This window comes from Alosa sapidissima, chromosome 4 (assembly GCF_018492685.1).
Source record: "Alosa sapidissima isolate fAloSap1 chromosome 4, fAloSap1.pri, whole genome shotgun sequence".
In the NCBI taxonomy this organism is placed as follows: Eukaryota; Metazoa; Chordata; class Actinopteri; order Clupeiformes; family Clupeidae; genus Alosa; species Alosa sapidissima.
This window is the reverse complement of record NC_055960.1, coordinates 19,616,475-19,636,632: the sequence shown is the minus strand read 5'-3', so window position 1 is coordinate 19,636,632 and position 20,158 is coordinate 19,616,475. Positions and strand designations below refer to the sequence as shown.

Genomic DNA, 20,158 nt, shown 5'->3' with positions numbered 1-20,158 from the left:
GCTGTTCTGTTAACCTTTAGATTTGTTGCTACTGGGCATGAAGGGCAGGCCAATTATGAGTTCTGTCCAACATTGATGGTAGGTTTAGAAAAAAAGTCAGCACATTTTAACCATATTGCAATAATACCAATAACCGTGATCATTTTGGTCATGATTTTTCATCAAATGTTCATAGGCTACTGTATCTCTAGTGGTTGGTAGACTTTGAAATCCACCAGCCACAATGGTAGGTGGAAAAAAAATATTTTAGGCTATTTCCATCCCTGATACATAGGTACACTCATACACACAAGTCTCAATCTGTCCATTTCTTTCCACAAAACTCGCCTGAAGTCATCATTTAAGGGGTTATTTTCCTACTGAGCTACTACCTTTTTCAGGTGGGCAGGGGGGCCCTTTTCATGTCTGTGCCCAGGGGCCCAGTGGCTAATAATCCTTCCATGCCAACGGGGTTAAAACAGTGGTGTTGTTTTCAAGTGCAATCAATAATTTAATTGTACATTTTGAAGAAACTTTTCCATTCTATTAGTTTTTTTTTAAAAAACATAAATCAGGGATTATACTGTACATAGCAAAAAAGTCACGGGACAGACATTTTTAAAATTAGGTTTAGGGAAAAATTTAACGCACACGCACTATGACTTCACAAAATCTCACTCCAGCCAAACACCCAAAGTTGGCAACCCCGACTTTGGTTGAAAGATTGCAGAAGCTAGGTTTAGCTGTGACGATATCCTAGGTAATCCTAACAGCTAATGTTATTTTACACAGTAGGCTAAAATCCGAATTTGAAAGCCTGGTTACTAGTCGCCAGTTTGTATGGCTAGTTTGCCTACTTAGACTCTACTTAGCTTTGTATGTCCCCTTTCTTCTTGGGTGGCATAGCTGATCTACAAACCACAAAAAGGGGCAAACATGTACATGCTGAAGGGCAATATCAAATCAAAATCATATCAAAATGTTTTACTTTGGCCTTTTATGGGGTATGTATTGGCAGACAGCCCTGGTAACTTACCGTTGTCGTTGACACACCTGCTCGCTTGACTGCCAAAGTAGCCTGTGCATTGGCATTCTCCATGCGTGTAGCCTGCGTGTCAGATAACCCTGACGTTTCTTGTATTGTCGTGCTGGCTGTCGGAATGATCAGCAGTACAAATAAGTTCGCTAAAATATTGGTGGGGACAATTTTGTCATCTTAAAATTTTGATTAGGACTAGTCCTTAGCGTCCCACCCTAAATCTACGCCCATGCCTTGTTGTCCCTGTCAGGGTTGCCATAGTCGTGGACACTATAACAGGCACAGCCAAGGAGGCTTGGGTGGGGGAGCAGCCTTGATTGTCTGCCTTAGTTGTCCCTGTCAAAGTTGCCATGGCCACAGGCACCACAGGCAAGGAGGCATCGGGTGGGGGGGCTTAGTTGGTTGGTTGTCACCAGGGTGCAGAGCTAGAGATCAGTAGGGTGACAGCCACAGGGAAGAAGCTTCCTCTGAACCTGCTGGTTCAGGTGCGGAGAGACCTGTAACGCCTCCCGTAGGGGAGTGAGGTGAACAGTCTGGTTGGGGTGAGAACAGTCTTTGATGATGCTGCACGCCTTACGTGACCATTGCTTGCCCTGGATGGCCTCGATGAAGGGGAGTGAGGAACCGATGATGTGATTGGCAGTTTTCACCACCCTCTGCAGTGCTTTCCAGTCGAAGGAAGAGCGGTTGCCATACCAGAAGGTGTAGGGAGCTTAGGTGTGGGGCAATGGGCATTTCTCTCTCATCGTTGTTTGATAGTGTACTCTCATGAAATGAAAATGTGAGTGCCTCTCTTGTTGGGGCCATAGCCTTTGGGTTCCCCATCTTGGGAAACAATAAATGCCGTGCTGCATCAACAGGGTCTGTTCTGCGCACATTGTACCTTCAGCAGACAAATGTTTCTGAAGATTTGATCGTTTCCTCTGTGAGCTCACCAATGCTCAAATTCTTCAGCAATTCATGGTGCTTTACAAAGACCCTCCATGATCATCGTTTGGTATGATTTGCACTTTAAGTCAATGTATAAAATCCTTAGGTGCCTGCCAACACAGTTCCCCCGATAAGAACTGTGCCAGTTCTGCTTTATTTTCTGCTAGTGCCAAAAGATTGGACCAGATCTTTGGAATAGGTAGCCTACATCACAACCTTCCACAACCTGTCTGACAGTCCGTGTACTGCACCGCGTTGAGAAAATTGTGAAGGAACGTGAAGACATTGTTGTTGCAGGGGGATTTAGAGATCAACGCGAGGTCAAGTCATCAAAAAGTACAACTGTTTTGGCACAGCTGAAATAGCTAAATGTTAAATGTATGCTAATAGCTAAAGGTAATTAGCATTTTATCACAGCCTGATCATTTTATCACAACCTGTACCTTTGATCTATTGCCCAAGGGAGATTTGTGAGATGTGCAGACAATAAACAATATGAATTTATGTACATGGTGTAATGATGCCCGCCAAAGAAAGTGCCAAAAATCGCCATTTTGGCAGCCATTTTGTTTATGCTAATTAGATGGTAAAAAACTCAAAATTCAGCTTGGGAACAGGGCTAAGTTGAATTCAGCACACCTTAATTATGATAAAAAGTTCTGTTCCCAACTTTTACTAAAAAATGATTATCATTACAACTCGTCTAAATACAACTCGACACAAACATGCACGTACGCACACATTTTACTTATTTTCATAACATTGCAACTATTCAAATGGATGCAATGATATAATTTAATTAAATCATTATTCATTCTCTGTTCACAAATCTAAAAACATTTTAACTGCTGAATACAAAACCAGATAACTCAATTTTGAGTAGATTATTTATCGCTTAATGATGTACGATAAAGATCGAGTTATGTGGTGAATGTCAGATGATGCATCTGGAGGAAGATGGAGGATAACATTAGCCTAGAAATCTAGACGCACCCTAGCGGCGGCAAATTAATTTGCTCAGCCTGAACGTCTAGTATCAAACACCGTGGATGTTATTCAATCACAGCGCTCTATTTTGTTAAAGTCTTAAGGCGGGCTTAACAGGATAACGACAGTCCTGCGACTGTGAACAACAAGGAAGGTGGCTATGGCGAACGAAGAGCGGTTGTTTGAATCGGCATTGGCGTCAACTTTGGAGGAGTTGGACTTGTGCTTTTCTTTGAAAGTTGAGCAACACAATGCACTTAAGTCATTACTTTCGAAGAAGGATGTATTTGCCGTTTTGCCGACCGGATACGGATATGGTCGTAGCGCTGGCCTATTGCATGCCTAGGCAGTTTTAAAGACAATTCTCAGCCCGCCCCTTGGATTAAGCAAGGTGAATGGTTCGATTCCAGACTATACATTTCAATGATATAGGATGGCCCGCCAGGCTAGGATAACATGGTTAACACCAGACCACGTTTCAAGTCTCAATTGAAAACAGGAGGATGTTCTGATGAAGAATCTTCAAAATGATCTCAAATGTGTTTAAAAAAAATGTGGATGGACTTAAATGTGGTTAAAAGTAACAAATACTTCATGCTCATATTTAAAATGTAGTGGAGTCAAAAGTACAGTATTTGTCTTTCAAATGTTGTGGAGTAAAAGTCACAAGTTTCCAAAAATATTAATACTCAAGTAAAGTACAGATACTCAAAAATCATACTTAAGTACAGCAATCAAGTAAATGTACTTAGTTACTGTCCACCCCTGGTTTTGGGTGGGGGCGGGGTATACGTATTGCGATTACTGTCTTGAAAGATAGCTTATTAATCTAATCTTATACTTAAACAAACTATGGTTGCTTCAATTTAGTATACATGAATAGACCATGCTAGCAAACACATTTGAGAACAGGAAATGAATATTGAATTCTAATTAACACACAAGTCTTACAAAAGCGCAAATAAATGTCAACAATATTTTCAAAAATATTTTCATGATATAATTTCTTGATAACATGCACTAAGTATACAGGCACGCTGAAGATAGAGAACTGGGCTTTCCCTCAGTTTAAAGTTGGCAGAAATAGAATAGCAACCACAGCTTTGTTGCATCTGAGTGCAGTTTATTGAGGTCAGGTGAAAATGTGTGGATGTGGCTGTTTTGGCTGAAGAGGCCAACAGGTTTTGTTACGTTACTTGAACATGTTACCCCAATGCTTTTGAACCTGACTCAAACACATTTTTCGAAAATAATATTTTTGTTTGTTAAATTCCCTGTAATCCTATTATGAATTCATATAATTGTATTGTATATTGATATGCAGTTTGCAGTTCAGTATTTCAGGGGTCAAGGATGTACAGTACATCTATATGAATGCATGAATGAATCTATATGAAAGTATAAGTATATATACTCTTTTGATCCTGTGAGGGAAATTTGGTCTCTTTATCCCAATCTGTGAATTAGTGAAACACACTCAGCACACAGTGAGGTGAAGCACACACTAATCCCGACGCAGTGAGCTGCCTGCTACAGCGGTGCTCGGGGAGCAGTGAGGGGTTAGGTGCCTTGCTCAAGGGCCTTTCAGCCATTCCTACTGGTCAGAGTTCGAACCGGCAACCCTCCGGTTACAAGTCCGAAGCCTTAACCAGTAGGCCACGGCTGCCCCAACGGCTGTATAACATGAATAATGTATATAGTACATGTATATGAATGTATGAATGAATGTTTATGAATGTATAACATGTATAATAGTGCATATTGAGAATGTACTGAATGCACTGAAGCCACAGAAACAAGAAAGCAGAAAGCAAAGAATTTGGCAAAACTAAATTCGACAGTTGAACTGCATAGCACATTTGTGTGGCCATCCACACCCATGAGTTAACTTGAAAGCAAGTTCCTTTTTTGGCACACAAATTCAATCAGTTTCATTTTTAAATGTTGGAGGAAGGAATTAATCGCAAGGTAATGTCATAGCTCAAATCCATTTTTAACACGTTGGGTGTTTTAATTTCATTGATACAGACCACAAAGCCAACGATGATTGTGTTAGGTACAGAATGGATTTAACTTGTTTTCATTGAAATTCATGATTTGATCAACTGCTGGTGTGTCAAGATTATGCCCTCAGCTGCAGAACTTTGTCGCAGTGTAGAAACTGATTCACTGTTTGGTGATACAAATATTTGCTAACAAGGCCATCAGAAAACATAAGGTTCTGATTGCATATACCAAAGCGACATATATGAAACAGTGATGACTACTTAGTTACTATAAAAAAGCTGTTGCTCAGCAAAAACATAACTTAAAGATACATTTATCAAACTGATGCCACCAAGGTTGCTATAGGCAGAGGATCTCAGATTCTGTGGGATTAATAGACAACTGTGTTCAGTTGAATTCACAAGAATTGTGGTGTTTGTTTTTGTAATGATTAGTCATGATACACGCCTCTGTTGTGCAATCAGCTTGAAGCGGAAGACTAGGAACTCATTTCCAAGTTGTCATTTCCTGAAGACTGCATTTCCTTTGTATTCTTACTTTGCCTTGCCAGTCCTCTGTACTGGAATACTCTGGTGACAGGTGAAATTTTACCAAAGTAACTTTTTTTGTTTATGTTTTTAGTTATGTTGATTTTCAAACCAAGATATCAAGGTGTGAGAATAGGTACCAACTTGGTCAAGGGATTGTTGGCCGTTTCAAAGGAATAGACGTAAAGGGGTGGTGTGGACATCAACATTTTTTTTTTTTTATCAGAGGTGTTTGTGTGCTTTGAAAGCTAATGAGAATATTTGGTGAATTTCTTAACAGATTAGAACCTTGAGTTTCAGCATTGGAACCTTGAGTTTCCTTCCTTGTTTGTGAATCAAATCCAGATAGTGATTTCAATCAAACAGCTAAAGAAACTGATCTCAGTCTGGCTTGGATTAAGCTATGTCTGTGTATAGACTGGAGTCAAAGTTAACAAACCGAGGTAATGGCTCGGATCTGGACGTCATCAGATCCACCCACAGGAGCTCCACCTCTCTCACACTGATAGGTGAGATAGCTACCTGACTGGTTCACCTCTGTCATTCTCCCCTCAGGGGAAGTCTTGGAAAAAATGATGAAAAGCCTGTTTGAAACCTGCGCAAAGTATGGATTCACGTTGACATTCATCAGGTCCACAGTCCCACCCCTTCCAGGATGCACCCCCCACCCCACCCGGCTCCGTAAGTACTAAACATGATGCTGGTCATCATAGGTTACACACATGCTGAATTGGCTTCTAGGGGCAAAGCCAGACATTCTGAAGACTTCCCTTCTGCTGGACTGATGGAGTTGTGGAAAAGCCAAGTAAGCATTTCCCACTTGTTGTTGATACAGTGTTACTTGGTCATTCTTGTATGTTGCTCAGATGTGTCGTTGATGATAGATAACAGGCACAGTTAAAGTTACTTTTAGTTCCTGAATGCCGGAAAGCTTCATCAATTGTGATGTGAATTTATCAGGACATGAATCTAATATTGTTCTCTGTATATTGTGTATTAGTGGTCCATGAATCAAGTCATATATAACTTGACTTTTTGTCTTTTATGTTCACTTTCTGATTACTGGCTGAATGTCAGTCAGCTTTGGATGTGTATGAATGTGACAGGTGTTTTACATTTATTATATGTACTGGTTTAGTAAGTTGGTGTTTAATTTAGTAAATTAATAATCACCTCTAGCCAAGTCTGTGGGGCTAACAGCTCCTCTTTTACAGCAGTGCTGGTCACTGTGCAAACAAGAAATCCTTTTTCCTTATACAGCACGTTGACTTCAAATGAAGCCACACACGGTCAAGTAAATAGTGTCTCATTGGCTGATGAGAGATATGAGGTCCACTGTAGCAGTTTTGTCATTGGACCAGATAATTTCTTCAGTGTGTCTGTGTGTCCATTTTTTTTGTTAATCACAATGAACTTACACACTGTGAGAAAAGGCGTATGAGTGACCTCTTAACAGAAGCTAATTCATGTAAGTTTGATCTTCACATGTTTGCCTTAGACCATCCCTGGCTACAGGTGTAGAAGTTGCCTTTTGTTGCAGGCTCCTCCTCATAGTTGTAGCCCCTTTGTATTCACATATGTGTTTTTGTGCATGGTTTTACAATCACATTAGGGATGGCATTTAAAAATATTTGGGATGGGTAGTGATGTAGAACAGGTTTGTCAAGTAACCTCAAAAAATGTCACTCTAAGGCATTCAGCAAAGAAATTGACATTGTTCGTCTTGTCTTGCTTTGTACTTCTGCAGGAGTTGATCTGTAAACACGGAAGAGAGTGAGACGCTTAAAGCCACGAACAGTCATGGCCCTACTGTGCCTGAAAAGCCCCCTTAGCTCCTCTTGGTAGAGTTCAGCTAGGGCATCATGGGAAATCACCATCTATGTTACTGTCAAGGAATTCACCAGCTCTCCTCTCAGTTCTCTGAACCACCAGCAGCAGTGGCAGCAGCAGCAGCAGTGCACAGACAGACTTGTCCCTGGGTCTCGCCCCAGTGAGGAGCAAACAGGAAGTTTGGCAGCTGGGGCCGGGAGAGGGAGAGGCCCGGAGGGGGGCGAGTGCTGTGACCATGCGCAGCCACCTCTGCCTGCTGCTCCTGGTGAACATGATGACATGTGGGCTGGAGGTGTGTCTGGCGGTGGGCACCATCTACATCCCCCCGCTCCTGCTGGAGGCTGGGGTGGAGGAGCGCTACATGACCATGGTATTGGGTGAGTATGGAGAGAGAGAGAGAGGGAGAGAGAATGAAGAAAAGAAAGAAAGAAAGAAAGAAAGAAAGAAAGAAAGAAAGAAAGAGACTTAACATATTTGCAACTTAACATATTTGTCTTTCTATGTGTAAATTGAGCTTTGGCAATAATGTTACTGCTATAAAGAGAGAGAGAGAGAGAGAGAGAGAGAGAGAGAGAGAGAGAATGAAAGAAGGAAAAAGGAAAGAGAAAAAACGACTTAAAAACATATAATTTGTTTTACCAAATGGAGTTCTCATGGAGTACAAAAGTACATGTTAGAGAGACAGGGTTACTTTAGGGCTTTCTCAAAAAAGTAACTGGGCACATTGATGTGTAGGAGGAACAAGGAAAAGGAGGGGGGGGGGGACACTGCAGTATTACTGTAATGTAATGTATTATCTTTGGTCACTCCTCTTGTCCCTATAGTGACAGGTGTTATGGGTCATTCTGGAGCTAAGCAAATATCTGATGCTATTGGCCACATTAAACATTTGGAATATGGAGCAGTAAAATGACATCTGCCCATTACAAGTGTGGGTTTATGATTCCAGTTAAAAGGTGGTGTATTTTTCCCACAGACATTTCCATATATACTTTGGCTCACAATCTAACTTACTTTTATGGGTCAGACTAACTGTAGTAGCCAGCAGTGTTGAGGACACTTCTGTATTTATGTACTTACTTGGCAACAACTGATATCTACAGCAACGTATAAGTGAGTCAGAGTACAATAGAAACAAAACAAACAACCCAACTGCCCAGCCTTGGTATAAGTGCTGTATGAGCCAGTTTCCTTGCAGCTAGGCAAAGACATTAGCTGCGTTTGCTCACCCTGCCTGTAATCTAACCTAACCTTTATGGCCATAACAGCTAAATGCTCATCATGTCTGTTCCCGTAGGTGTGGGGCCCGTGCTTGGTCTCATTTTTGTCCCCCTAATTGGCTCGGCCAGCGACAGCTGGAAGGGTCGCTTTGGCCGGCGCCGGCCCTTCATTTGGGCCCTGAGCATGGGCGTGCTGCTGTCGCTGGTGCTTATCCCGCACGCCACTTCGCTGGCCTCCCTGTTGGCTCTCCAGCGCCCCCGCTGGCTGGAGGTGGGGCTGCTGGTGCTGGGCATCATCCTGCTGCAGTTCTGTGGCCAGGCCTGCTTCACACCGCTGGAGGCACTGGTCAGCGACCTGTTCCCCGGTGAGCAGGAGAGCCGCTCGGCCTTCACCACCTTCTCCCTGCTGCTCAGCCTGGGTGGCTGCCTGGGCTACCTGCTGCCCGCTGTCAACTGGAAGGACGGTGTGGCCTCCCTCTACCTGGGCAGCCAGGAGGCCTTCATCTACATGCTGCTCACCCTCATCTTCCTGGGCTGCATGCTCAGCACGGCCATGATCTCGGAGGAGTCGACGGCCAGTGGGGAGGAGAGCGGGGTCAGGAAATGCAGGAGGCTCAACCGCTGCTGCAGCTGGCTGATGCCGCTGCGCCTGTGTGGGGCCGCGGCCCGCCTGCTAGCCATGCTGCCACAGTCCTACCAGATGTACCAGGGCATGCCCAGGGTCCTCCGCCGGCTCTTCCTGGCTGACCTCTGCAGCTGGATGGCCCTGGAGAGCTTCTTGCTCTTCTACACAGACTTTGTGGGTGAGAGGTTGTACCACGGCCAGCCCAGTGCCGTGCCTGGGTCCAAACGGAAGCTGCTTTTTGAAGAAGGTCAGTTGGACACTCTGTTGGCTCTACTCCTTAACTGTTATAACACATCAAGATGTAGACTTAATAGGTGTGGTAGCAGTAACAGCTCAGTATGTGTATATGTCATGTGGTGCCAGTGTGTGTGTGTGGGTGGGTGTTTGTTTATACATGTGTTTATACGTGTGTGTGTGTTTGTGTGTGAGCGTGTATGTGTCTGTGTGATTGTTTACACATGTCTATGTGTCTGTGTGTGTGTGTGTGTGTGTGTGTGTGTTTGTCTCTATGGCTATACATGTCTACATTGTGTCTGTGTGTGTGGATGTGTGTTGGCTACAGGTGTGCGAATGGCCAGCCTCGGCCTGTTCCTACAGTGTCTGACAGCGGTGTGCTGCTCGCTGCTGATGGAGCGCCTGCTGGCGCGCCTGGGCCCCAAGGTGCTCCTGCTGTGCAGCGTGGGAACACTGACTCTCAGCACGGCTGTCATGACCCTCTCCCACAGCACCATCCTGGTCACCACCATGGCCGCGGCCACCGGCTTCACCTTCTGCACTCTGCAGGTGCTGCCATATACCCTCATCTGTCTATATCACTCCAACAAACAGGTGAGCTCTCTCCAGAACTCTCAAACGCATCTACAGATTTACACTGTCAAGTAGCTTATGGATTACCAGCTTTTTACTAAACCTGTTCCTTCATAAGACTTATATAAACATGTCATAAACATATTATTGCAGATGCAGTAGCCTAGTTATGACTGTCATTGTCAGTAAACACTGTTGTTCTCAAAATACTATGTCAGCTTAATAGCATGTGATATAAGTTAGTATTGTTGTACATCAATTAGGGATAACCTACACAGTAAATTATGTTCAATTTGTCTTAGAGTGACAAATGTAACCCATGACAGTGACCCTTAGACAATAAATAACGTAATAGTATTTACCCATTATGTCAACATCACAAAAAGAGAATTTTATCAATGTTTTCTTTTACAGACTTGGAAGTAAACTGTTCATATGTGTTTTGCAGGTGTTCTTCCCTAGCACTGTGAGAAAACATTCAACCACTAGCAAAGACACCTCTTCCACACAAAACGAACATCTGGGGGGGCCCTGTCCATCAGCTTGTATCCTCCACCTACCCAAGCCAGAGATGGAGCACCCCAGCTCCTCTAGAGGGATGTGTCTGGACCTGGCGCTGCTGGACAGTGCGTACCTGCTCTCCCAGGTTGTGCCCTCCCTACTCATGGGTTCACTGGTTCAGCTCACCCACAACGTGAACGCCTACATGGCCAGCTCCTGTGCCCTCAGTCTGCTGGCGGTGGGGGTCTCATCGCGGATCGTCTTTGACCGGAGGGACATGGAGCTGCTTCAGTAATGCAATGGCTGAAAGCAAATTTCTTCAGGGCAAAATATTTTAGGAGGAAAATATAGGAGGGGACGTTTAGAAAAGGAATGTTACCGAACTGTAAAATCAGGCCTCTGCAGCCCTGAACTGAAAGCTTTTGAACAATCAAAGGGATCTTTGAGAAAGATTATCTGCGTATAGAGTAACCTAGACATGTTGACTTTTTTTTTTATGCCTTTAATGCGACAGGATAGTGGAGAGTGACAGGAAGTGAGTGGGAGAGAGAGTTGGGGTGGGATCTGGAAAGGACCACAGGGCAGGAATCGAACCTGGGTCACCGGCGTACGGTGCAGGTGCCCCAGCCAGTTGCGCCAGCCAGTTGCGCCACGGCTGGGGCCGACATGTTGACTTTTTGAAGTATGTCATATATGATGAATATTTGGGAAATGTTTTATAAGATTTTCTATATAGGGGGTGGGGTCGGTAGGGCTATACATTTTTTCTGAAAACCAAAATATACCCTTCATTCTACCAAAAGTAAATAGTGATAATACAAAAAACAGGTAAATATTCTTCAGCAACCAAAGCAGATTTTCTAACCCAAAGTGAATGTTTTAGTGTATTGTTTACAATTTCGACTGTCTGGTATTGGAGTTCAAAGGTTAGGTCAAAAAAGGGTTAAATGGAGTCAAGTGGGAGAAGGGAACATAGGGTCAAATGTATATTATGAGAAATATTAATGCAAAGTCCTAATATAAATTAACCCCTTAGTATTTATTTTATTTATTTGTATATCTTGTATAAACTGTGTCAGGGGTTGGAATATTCTGAAACAAAATGTTGTTATATTGCTAATATATTGCTATCGTGATGGCGAAGGTTTATGAAGGTAGAAGTAACATAGCTCCTTGTGTGGATAACTGCACTCCAGCTAGCCAGATATACAGGTCTTGTGATAAGTGGAGTAAATGTGGGTAAGATCAGTTTTCGCATTTGAAATGTCGGAGGACTGAAAATATGTGGTTAGTGGTGGATCTTAGAAAAAAAGCCTGTAGACATAACATTTACTTACTCACTTATTTATTTGGCTGACACTTTTATCCAAAGTGACTTATTATGTAAATTATTATAAGGGTAATTTTCCTCAGAGAAACTTTGGGTGAAGTGTCATGCTCATATGTCTTGAATTGCACCACACAATGGTGGCAGCTGGGAATTTAACCCACAACTTTTCAGGCTACTGCATGCTAGCTCAGCTCCTTAGCCACTATGCCCTCTTGTTATCACTATTTACTTTTAACATGTTTCTAGTCCCAAAATGTCCTTGTATTGACTCCACCCAGTACTTCTGACCCCGCAAGACTACTTGGAGACCACACAAGTTTCGCCAGGTGCCAGTCATCTATCCTGCTGTCCAGGTTGCTGAAAAAAATCTAAAGGAAGTACAATATTAATGCTTGGGAATACTTGATATATTTCTGGTTCCAGGATATGATATCAACTTCCTTCCGCAAAATCTGTTTTTGACTCATTTCTGTTGAGTCACTTAAGAGGAGGGGTTGATATATTGTCAGTTTTTAACTCATGAGAATGTGTGAGCCTAGCCATTTGTACAGTGATACTGTCAAACTACTATTTGCAATTATAGTAATTTCCCCTGTGTGCCATCCAAACACTAAACTGTGTTGTTTACAGTTGTTTATTTTAATGCAAGAAAAGGGTTGAGCCTACTGTCATTCACATTTAGGTTTCTAGGTAGATTAGCTATTCTTCATTTAATGCAAGTCCTACCTGTCTAACCTTATTATCTCACCACTAGACTATAGCAATACCGTACTGACTGTCTTAACTTTCTTTCTCCTAAGTTGTTTTTTTTCTCTTTCAGTAAGGTGTTTTGTTGTGTTTTTGCTTATATACTCTACCTTACAGTGGATTTGGATAAAGCATCTCACAAATAAATACATGTTTACAATGTGTCATCATGACCAATCAACAAGGAATAAAGGTTCATGGATAGCTGTTTTGTTGTCTACCCTTTATTCACTGCAGACTCATTTCTCATTATTCATTTTGAACTTAATCATATTTATATTGTCTTGCACTGAACATAAATCCTATGCACCTGGTCCTTTAGACACTAGGGCCCTATTTTGGCGATCAGAAACGGATGGTCAGGGGCACAAAGTTTATAGACATTAAAGGCGTGGCCAGTCCACAATTACACATTTAATGGCGTGATTTGTCATCAAACGTGGGCAAAAGGGTTGTTCTTTTGTTTTTGTTCTTATGTAAGATAAGAATAAGCCTTGCGTCGTGCTTTGCGCCACCTTGCGCCGGGTGCACGCTAGGGCCCCAAATCCCCTAAACACAATGTGCATCAGTTACTGAATGAAATAGGATACGGGAAAATGTCATTTAAATTAGGCTAATCATGGTGTTGGAACAAATTTTAGTAGACCAAGAGATCATATCGATAATAAATATGATATGGTACAATGACAACCATTTAAAACGACACCATGATATTTATCCACATTACAAATGGCCTACTAGTTGTGTTGTGTCATCAGGAGGATAAACTAAATATGAACTTAAAATATCAAACCAGTTGATTCATTACAGTCACTTATATTAAAGACTAAATGTCTTTAGTAGGCTACAACACATCATTAGCAATTAATTAGATGCTCAAAAGTGGCCTGAGTTCAAAAGAACCACACAAGGGTCAAACTTTTCAAGCCAGCTAGTAACTGCTCTAGGGAACATGCGTAATGAACACAGAAAGGAGGACAGTAGGCCCAACCAACCCTTCAACGCCACACCCACCCATGCCAAAGCGATTCTATGTTCCATAAACAATACTCTCATTAGCACTAAGACGATGCAAAGTATACACACTGAACTTGGATAGCCTACTCAACTGAAAACATTGTAGTCTACGGGTTATAAATGTAGATAAAATGTCTGCCTTTAGCGTCACTATCAATCGTGGCGTTGTTGTCAAAAGGTTTTAAACTCAGCAATGTTTCCTGAGAGCAACACTGATAAGAGGGTTGAACCAATAACAACTATCGTTTTAGGACGAGCCTCCATCCGTCTAGCCAATAGGAGAGGCAGAATAGGATCCGTGCCTACAAGTGTATTGCAATGCGTGTCATGTGATGGGCCTGCAAAGAATGCCAACATGGAACCGTGGCAAGGACGATGTTTTTACCAGTCATAACACGAGGGAAATATTCTGGACCGTGGATTGTATTATTCGCCTTGAAGAGAAACACCCACATTTCTAGTAGAGGTAATAAATGATCCGTTTTTATGTATGCGAATATTTGTTAAGTAGGTGGTGGTTGTTGGTGGGGATCGCCCAGAACGTGGAATAGAATTTTGATGACCCTGTTGAGGGAACTTAAGACTGGTTAATATCTAAAGGAGTCGCAAACGTGGTCGTGCGCGTGGCCATGCGACACATGGAGATGTAGTATGTATCGCATGGGCTTTAACATTTGTTGCAAGCAGGCTGGAAAACGGAAAACTGAGTTTTTTCCCGCATCTAGTAAGTTACGATCCTTGACATGCGTTGACGTACGTTGGCCAGTAGTAATGCTCAAACGCTATTCTTATGGCGATATGTTATTATTACATTGGTATAAACCACATAGAAATCACATTTTTAAAATGAGAAGCCCTACACGATTACGACATGACTACGAGGCTTTCAAATATGTCATAAATGTAACCTTACGTCAGCACGTAGCATAGGCTACTAGCTGAGGTTGCATGTGTCATTAGTGAAAATGAATCGTTCTACCACATAGGTTACTGCTTTTCGTCTTTAGTCAACAGCTTTGCATGTTCTTTTTTGTTAGTGTTCTTTGTTTTGTGCCGGCAGGTTTTTTTTTAGACAAGAACAATGTGTCTTCTGTAGGCCTTAAATTCAGTGCTATGCTGTCAATTTCAGTGACTTATTTATCCAAGGGAAGAAATTATCAGCTCAAGCATAATCATAACAATACTGCAACCATTTAGAGTGTATTTATGATTGTCTGATACACAAATGTCCAACAGATAATACATATCCTGTAATTTGTTTTTTTTAGAGTTGACACAGAGCACTTCCTTCCTGGAGTACTTAACCACATTTTCCCTTTGGTTGGGACTTTGACAAATGGTCTCAGTAAGTGACAAAGTGGTGACCAGTGACAGTGATTCACTGGGGGATGGTTCTCTCGCCACTGTTCCTTTAAGCAGTGTGGAGGGGAGCGAGACCAGCGATGGCCGCACCCTGGCCCTCTGCTCCAGCCCCACGACCCCTGGGGAGAGCGGGGTCCCTCCCGGCTGCAGCTCTAGGGAGCAGCAGACGCAGGGGGAGTACGGTGGCACCCACACATCTCCTATCCATCTCTACTTGAGCTCTCCCAGCGTGGACCGAGAGGACAAGCCTCCAGACTTTGACTCGCGCCTGACAGATGGCTTTGCGCCTACACTGGAGGACATCGAGGAGTTTCTACGCGAGAAGATGGAACAGGTGAAGGAGGGGCTCCTAGGAGCAACTGACGACCAGAGCAAGGATGAGGATGAGGAGGAAGATGAAATGGAGGATGCTGAGGCTAGCCCCGCTCCCCCCTCCACCTCTGATGATTCGCTGTCTCCAAACCTGCCAGTGGACCAGACGGTGCCCCCGGTTCCCGTCTCCCCCTCGACCCCTGTCCTGGTGGGCTCCCCGGTGCTCCTGCAGCTGCAGCCGCTGGCTCCCAGCCCTCCGGGCCTGCGGGTGGCGCACCTGCTTGTGGGCGTGCAGAATGCCCAGAACTTTATGGTGCTATCACCCCAGCAAGGGCCCACGTCCACCCTGCTGCCCTTCCCCGGCGGGCCCGACCAGAAGTATGTGAAGATCGCGCCCTTGCCCCTGACGGTGCGGGCGGTGGGCGTGGCAGGGGCCAACCTGGTGAAGGCCATTCCTCCTCGGCCACCCAGGCCCGCGTCCGAGATGCTGCGTGTGCACAAGTGCTCGCACCCTGGCTGCGAGAAGATGTACACAAAGAGCAGCCACCTGAAGGCCCACTTCCGCAGGCACACAGGAGAGAAGCCGTACCAGTGCAGCTGGCCCGACTGCGGCTGGAGGTACGCATGCTCTTGCTTGCTACACCTTAGCAACAGCCCTGTGCTCTGATTTATTTTTTTATTTTTTTTGTGTAAACACAAGGCTTCAACTTGACAAAACAAAGATATACATCTGATGGTACAACAAAATAACAGTGTTTTATCTGTGGTCTACATCTTGTTTCTATATCTAGCAGTGTTGTGTATTTGCCTACTCTTTTTTTCCGGCCATGGCACAGACATGTAGCCTGGCGAGCCAGACCCACATTAAAATGTAGGGTCTGGGCACTCACCGTTCGCAGTGCTCAGTCTGAGGGGCGGGATAATCAGTTGTCTTTCAAATTCCCTCTGCACGCAATAGGACGCAATAGGATATTTGTTTTCAAGTAGCAGGGAATTCAAGCCAAACCGTTGCAACTCTGCCATCAATCATTATGTTAAGCCCACCAAACGACTCTATACACGATTTCAATGTCCTGATTAAGTTTCGATTTCTGGAGCTCACAAGCCAATGGAGAGTTGCTAGACTAGCCCTGGCAGCAAATGTAATTTCTAGGCTAACAGACATGTAGACTAACCTATGAATGTCAGAATGAACAGAACAATTTGAGGATCTTTTCACTGTTCATTCTAAATGAAATTATAATTATATGTCTAGAAGCATTTCTTGAGAACAAGTACAATCTGTTATAAAACCAAAGAGTAGCACTCAGTAATGATTACCACAAATCATAATTAGCTGGGTATTAATTAACTACTACTACTACTAGTAGTGACACCACTAATTATAAACATGTCATAATATTGGAATTGGACTAAGGAATTATAGGCATATTTCATGCTAGCGATATACACTATTCCAATCAGAATGATTGAGTTAGAGACACCGCACTGTTGGATAGTTTAAAAAAATATTTGTATAAGAATGTAATCCATCTCTTGATCTCTTTGATAGGCCATCAAATTTGACTAATTTCACCCCTCTTCGCTTCCCTCAGGTTCTCTCGCTCCGACGAGCTGTCACGTCACAGGCGCTCCCACTCCGGGGTCAAGCCGTACGGCTGCACCTTCTGCGACAAGAAGTTTGCCCGCAGTGACCACCTGTCCAAACACACCAAGGTGCACCGCAGCCCTCGGCCCGGGCGGCTCGTGCGGGCCAGCTTCTGAGCCGCCCTCTCAGGTCTGAACTGAGTCTCAAGCCACTCTGCAGGCTTTGCTGGCCTTGGTGCTCTTCTGTAAGGAAGTCCAGCAAATGACAACAACAACAGCAACAACATCAACAATTACAAAATAACAATTACAATATATGTCCAAGGTGCTCTTGTATGTAAGAAAAGAAGCAGGTGAAAAGTCTGCATTCCCCCTCTCATTTGTAGAGTAGAGGTAAAGCTAATATTTTAGCTTTTTTGCAGTGCTATGGCCAGCTAACTTGAACCCGCTCAGGGATGTGATTGTGTAGCTCAGAGCAGGTTTGTGAGTTACTCTTGGTGTTTGCAGATATCAGCAACCAGTCCCTCGGTCTGTCTCTTTGTCTGCCAAAACTCAACAATGGCAACATCTGTGAGTCTGAAGCAAACCATCGACATCTATAGCGGCTCTTAAAAACAAGATTGTCTCTTTTTCTCGGGACATGTCTTAAGCACAATCAGTAGGAAAGATAAGAACGATAATTTATAGAACACCAATCAGTCAGTAATTATTTTATAACATTTTAGCGAGTTGGTGTGACGTCGGTGGCACTAACCTTAAAATGACGGACTGATTGTGTAGCGGGCTTAATGGTGCTCTGTTGAAGACTTGCTTTTAAAGACTCAAATCTATTAGCCAGTTGTAAGCTCCATTCATTGTTCGTGTGTGTGTGGGGGGGGGGAGGTTAATTGACAGTTAATAGCCTTGAAAAAAATAAGGCAATATGCCCTGTCAGTGCTTGTCTACCAGAATTTAGCTTGACACCACCACAATTAGTTAGAAGGTGAGTGAAGAAATCATAAAATGGAATCACTGATTGCACTAAAATGGAAACGCATTTGAGTAACTTTTTCCAACGGTAAAGCATTTATCAACAAATGTAAATCTCAACATTGTTCCAGTTTCCAAAAAACATATAACCTCTACTATTCATCAATAAGTAAATATGGCTTTAGTTTCACAAATAAGCTCTGGTGAGACCGTTGGGTACGGTTTTTCGCAATCAAATAAACAGTAGTGCCCTCACTTTCTTACCATGCAGTCCCTATCATTGCAATCACGAGGAGTGTAGTCTCTTCTGCAAGTGTGTTGTCCTCTTATCCATAGTGAAGTACAGAAGTGCTCTTCAGCAGCTGTTGACCGTGTGTCCTTAACCTCACTGTTGTCTTTATTTTCCATGTCCAATCAAACCCCCTGGTCCACCTAAAGGTATTTTTTTGTACTGTAAACTTCTGGTCCTTTCCGTATGCCGTCTTTCCCTGAAATAAGCACCCTGGAACCATAACACTCTCATGTGGGACAGGTTTAGTAATGATGATGACCTTCTTCATCCAAGAGTCCCACTTAAGTACTGTATGAATTATAAGCTATTTTTTCTTCATTGTTGTATAATATCAGTGTATGTTTGCTGCATATGCGCCATTGTTCTTTTATTGTATTTGTTACTTTAGTTTAGTCAATGTTAACGTCCATAGTTTCTTTTAGGCTGATAAAAACAGCTTCATCATTTACACTGATTCTTGGTCTGGCAGCTGATCGTTTCATGTCGATATGAAGCTATCTGGCAACACTTTATCTGATTAAGCTGTGTAAGAGAAAAACAGAACATGTCAAGGTTTTTTCCTCTGCCTTGATGAATCATGGTTTTTGTTCTTGGAGTAGTGGATGTCCTTGCTGGACCTCTTTGAGGGAAAATGTTAATCACTGCAACCTGAAAAGTGCACTTAGCTTATGGCAGGCAGGTGTGTTAAGTTGGAATCCTCATAATTTCCAATAGGTCTATGAATGAGGGTCTGTGTGATGGCGATCTAAACATGTCAAAGCCTATTTCATGTATAGAGTTCCTGGCACCCAAGTATACAACTGGACTGATATAGGAATAACACTTTTATAATATCTTATAGGGGTCATCTGTATTGTTCATCATCATGTTTTGGGAAGCAATGACAAGCTTTCATTTCTTTACAGTATGACACTAATCCAAATGCCAAATACAATCCCTCGTTTTCGAAACATTTTCCGTTGCCTTACCAGGAGAGTCATGCTACTCAGTTTAACTGTACTCATTAACAAAGCCATCAGATGTAGCCTCTCTACTGTAGAGATGGTGAAATACAGTATAGGTTCTATTTTTGAACATGTCAAATGCTATTTTCCTATGTATAATAAATAAAAAAACAAAAAAGACTTGCATTGGAAAGTGACATTTTTACCTCTACCAAAAAATGTTTGATTTGGTTTGTTTCTCTTTCTACTTGTTTATTAGTTTTAGTTATTTAGTTGTTTGTCTATCTGCAGCATTATGCAAAACCTGGCCAATGGGCCAATGAGAAATCTCACTATTTTTGTGGGGTGGATTTGTGATGTTTTCTTTTCACTGTCTTTACCATTGAGAGACCATAGCCATAGCATAAACTTGTGCTCTCTGAATGCCGTCCCAGTTTAAAAATATTTACAGATTCAAACTGGTATGTAGGGTGGGATGTGGGATATGTGATACAATTAAGATTGAAGCTACTTTTCACCAATGAATGCAACAATCCCCAGACTGTTGTAACTATTGCATAACATGTAGGGAAGCTCGACTCATTATAGGCCAGCTTACTCTGTTGCCTTTCTGTTTCTGTCACTTTGAGAAAAGAATAGAATGCAGTGGGTTTGAGGGAGGAGAATGCTAGTTTGTGTCAGGCTGAGGAAGTTGCTGCCGAGCTGAAATATGTGGGAGTGTTCTGTGTGATGTTGGCTGCAAGGAGCAAAGGCATTCTAGGAGCCTAGCGTGCTTGTTGGACTGGAATGTCTGGGTTTTTGTGCCAAACTGCGCTCTGTATGTTCCATTTCACAGTGAGCTGGAGAAGGTGTGGCCGCCTCTCCCTAAACTGACCTAACATCAACCTCCACAGCAATGCTAAAAATACCTGGGCAGAGCCCATATGAAAGGTTCAAATGCATCCAGTCATCACAGGGCAGAGATACGGGATTTTATCGGCATCTGGAGAGCAGAGAGGGGGATTTTTTGTTCTTCCTCTTTTCCCAACAGACCTTTAGAACACCCCTCTCCCCGTGGATCCTCGGGCACTCCCTCCTCCCACTGCTTTACAGCTGGGAAAATGGGTCACTGAAAAGCCTTCAGGACTGAGGCGACATTTTTTTTAT

At 43.0% G+C, this 20,158-nt stretch overlaps 2 protein-coding genes across 6 annotated transcripts; both read left to right on the top strand.

The window, feature by feature from the left end:
• The first annotated feature begins 5,070 nt into the window (after positions 1-5,070).
• Positions 5,071-11,007, top strand: LOC121707510 (solute carrier family 45 member 3). 4 transcript variants are annotated; one of them, XM_042090147.1, is made up of 6 exons: positions 5,071-5,521; positions 6,025-6,274; positions 7,217-7,676; positions 8,597-9,391; positions 9,707-9,972; positions 10,400-11,007. In XM_042090147.1, the coding sequence occupies exons 3-6, from the start codon at positions 7,535-7,537 to the stop codon at positions 10,745-10,747; spliced, it is 1,551 nt and encodes a 516-aa protein (XP_041946081.1). In that variant the 5' UTR covers positions 5,071-5,521; positions 6,025-6,274; positions 7,217-7,534; the 3' UTR covers positions 10,748-11,007. The 4 variants fall into 4 exon arrangements, with proteins under 4 accessions (XP_041946081.1, XP_041946080.1, XP_041946079.1 ...); XM_042090146.1 differs by having other exon boundaries at positions 5,071-5,697; XM_042090145.1 differs by having other exon boundaries at positions 5,071-6,274; positions 10,400-10,754; positions 10,835-11,007.
• Positions 11,008-13,874: 2,867 nt separating this feature from the next.
• si:ch211-117k10.3 (Krueppel-like factor 15) lies at positions 13,875-19,192 on the top strand. 2 transcript variants are annotated; one of them, XM_042090353.1, is made up of 3 exons: positions 13,875-14,012; positions 14,815-15,838; positions 16,816-19,192. In XM_042090353.1, the coding sequence occupies exons 2-3, from the start codon at positions 14,883-14,885 to the stop codon at positions 16,982-16,984; spliced, it is 1,125 nt and encodes a 374-aa protein (XP_041946287.1). In that variant the 5' UTR covers positions 13,875-14,012; positions 14,815-14,882; the 3' UTR covers positions 16,985-19,192. The 2 variants fall into 2 exon arrangements, with proteins under 2 accessions (XP_041946287.1, XP_041946288.1); XM_042090354.1 differs by lacking the exon at positions 13,875-14,012 and adding an exon at positions 14,478-14,532.
• The last annotated feature ends 966 nt before the right edge of the window (positions 19,193-20,158 follow it).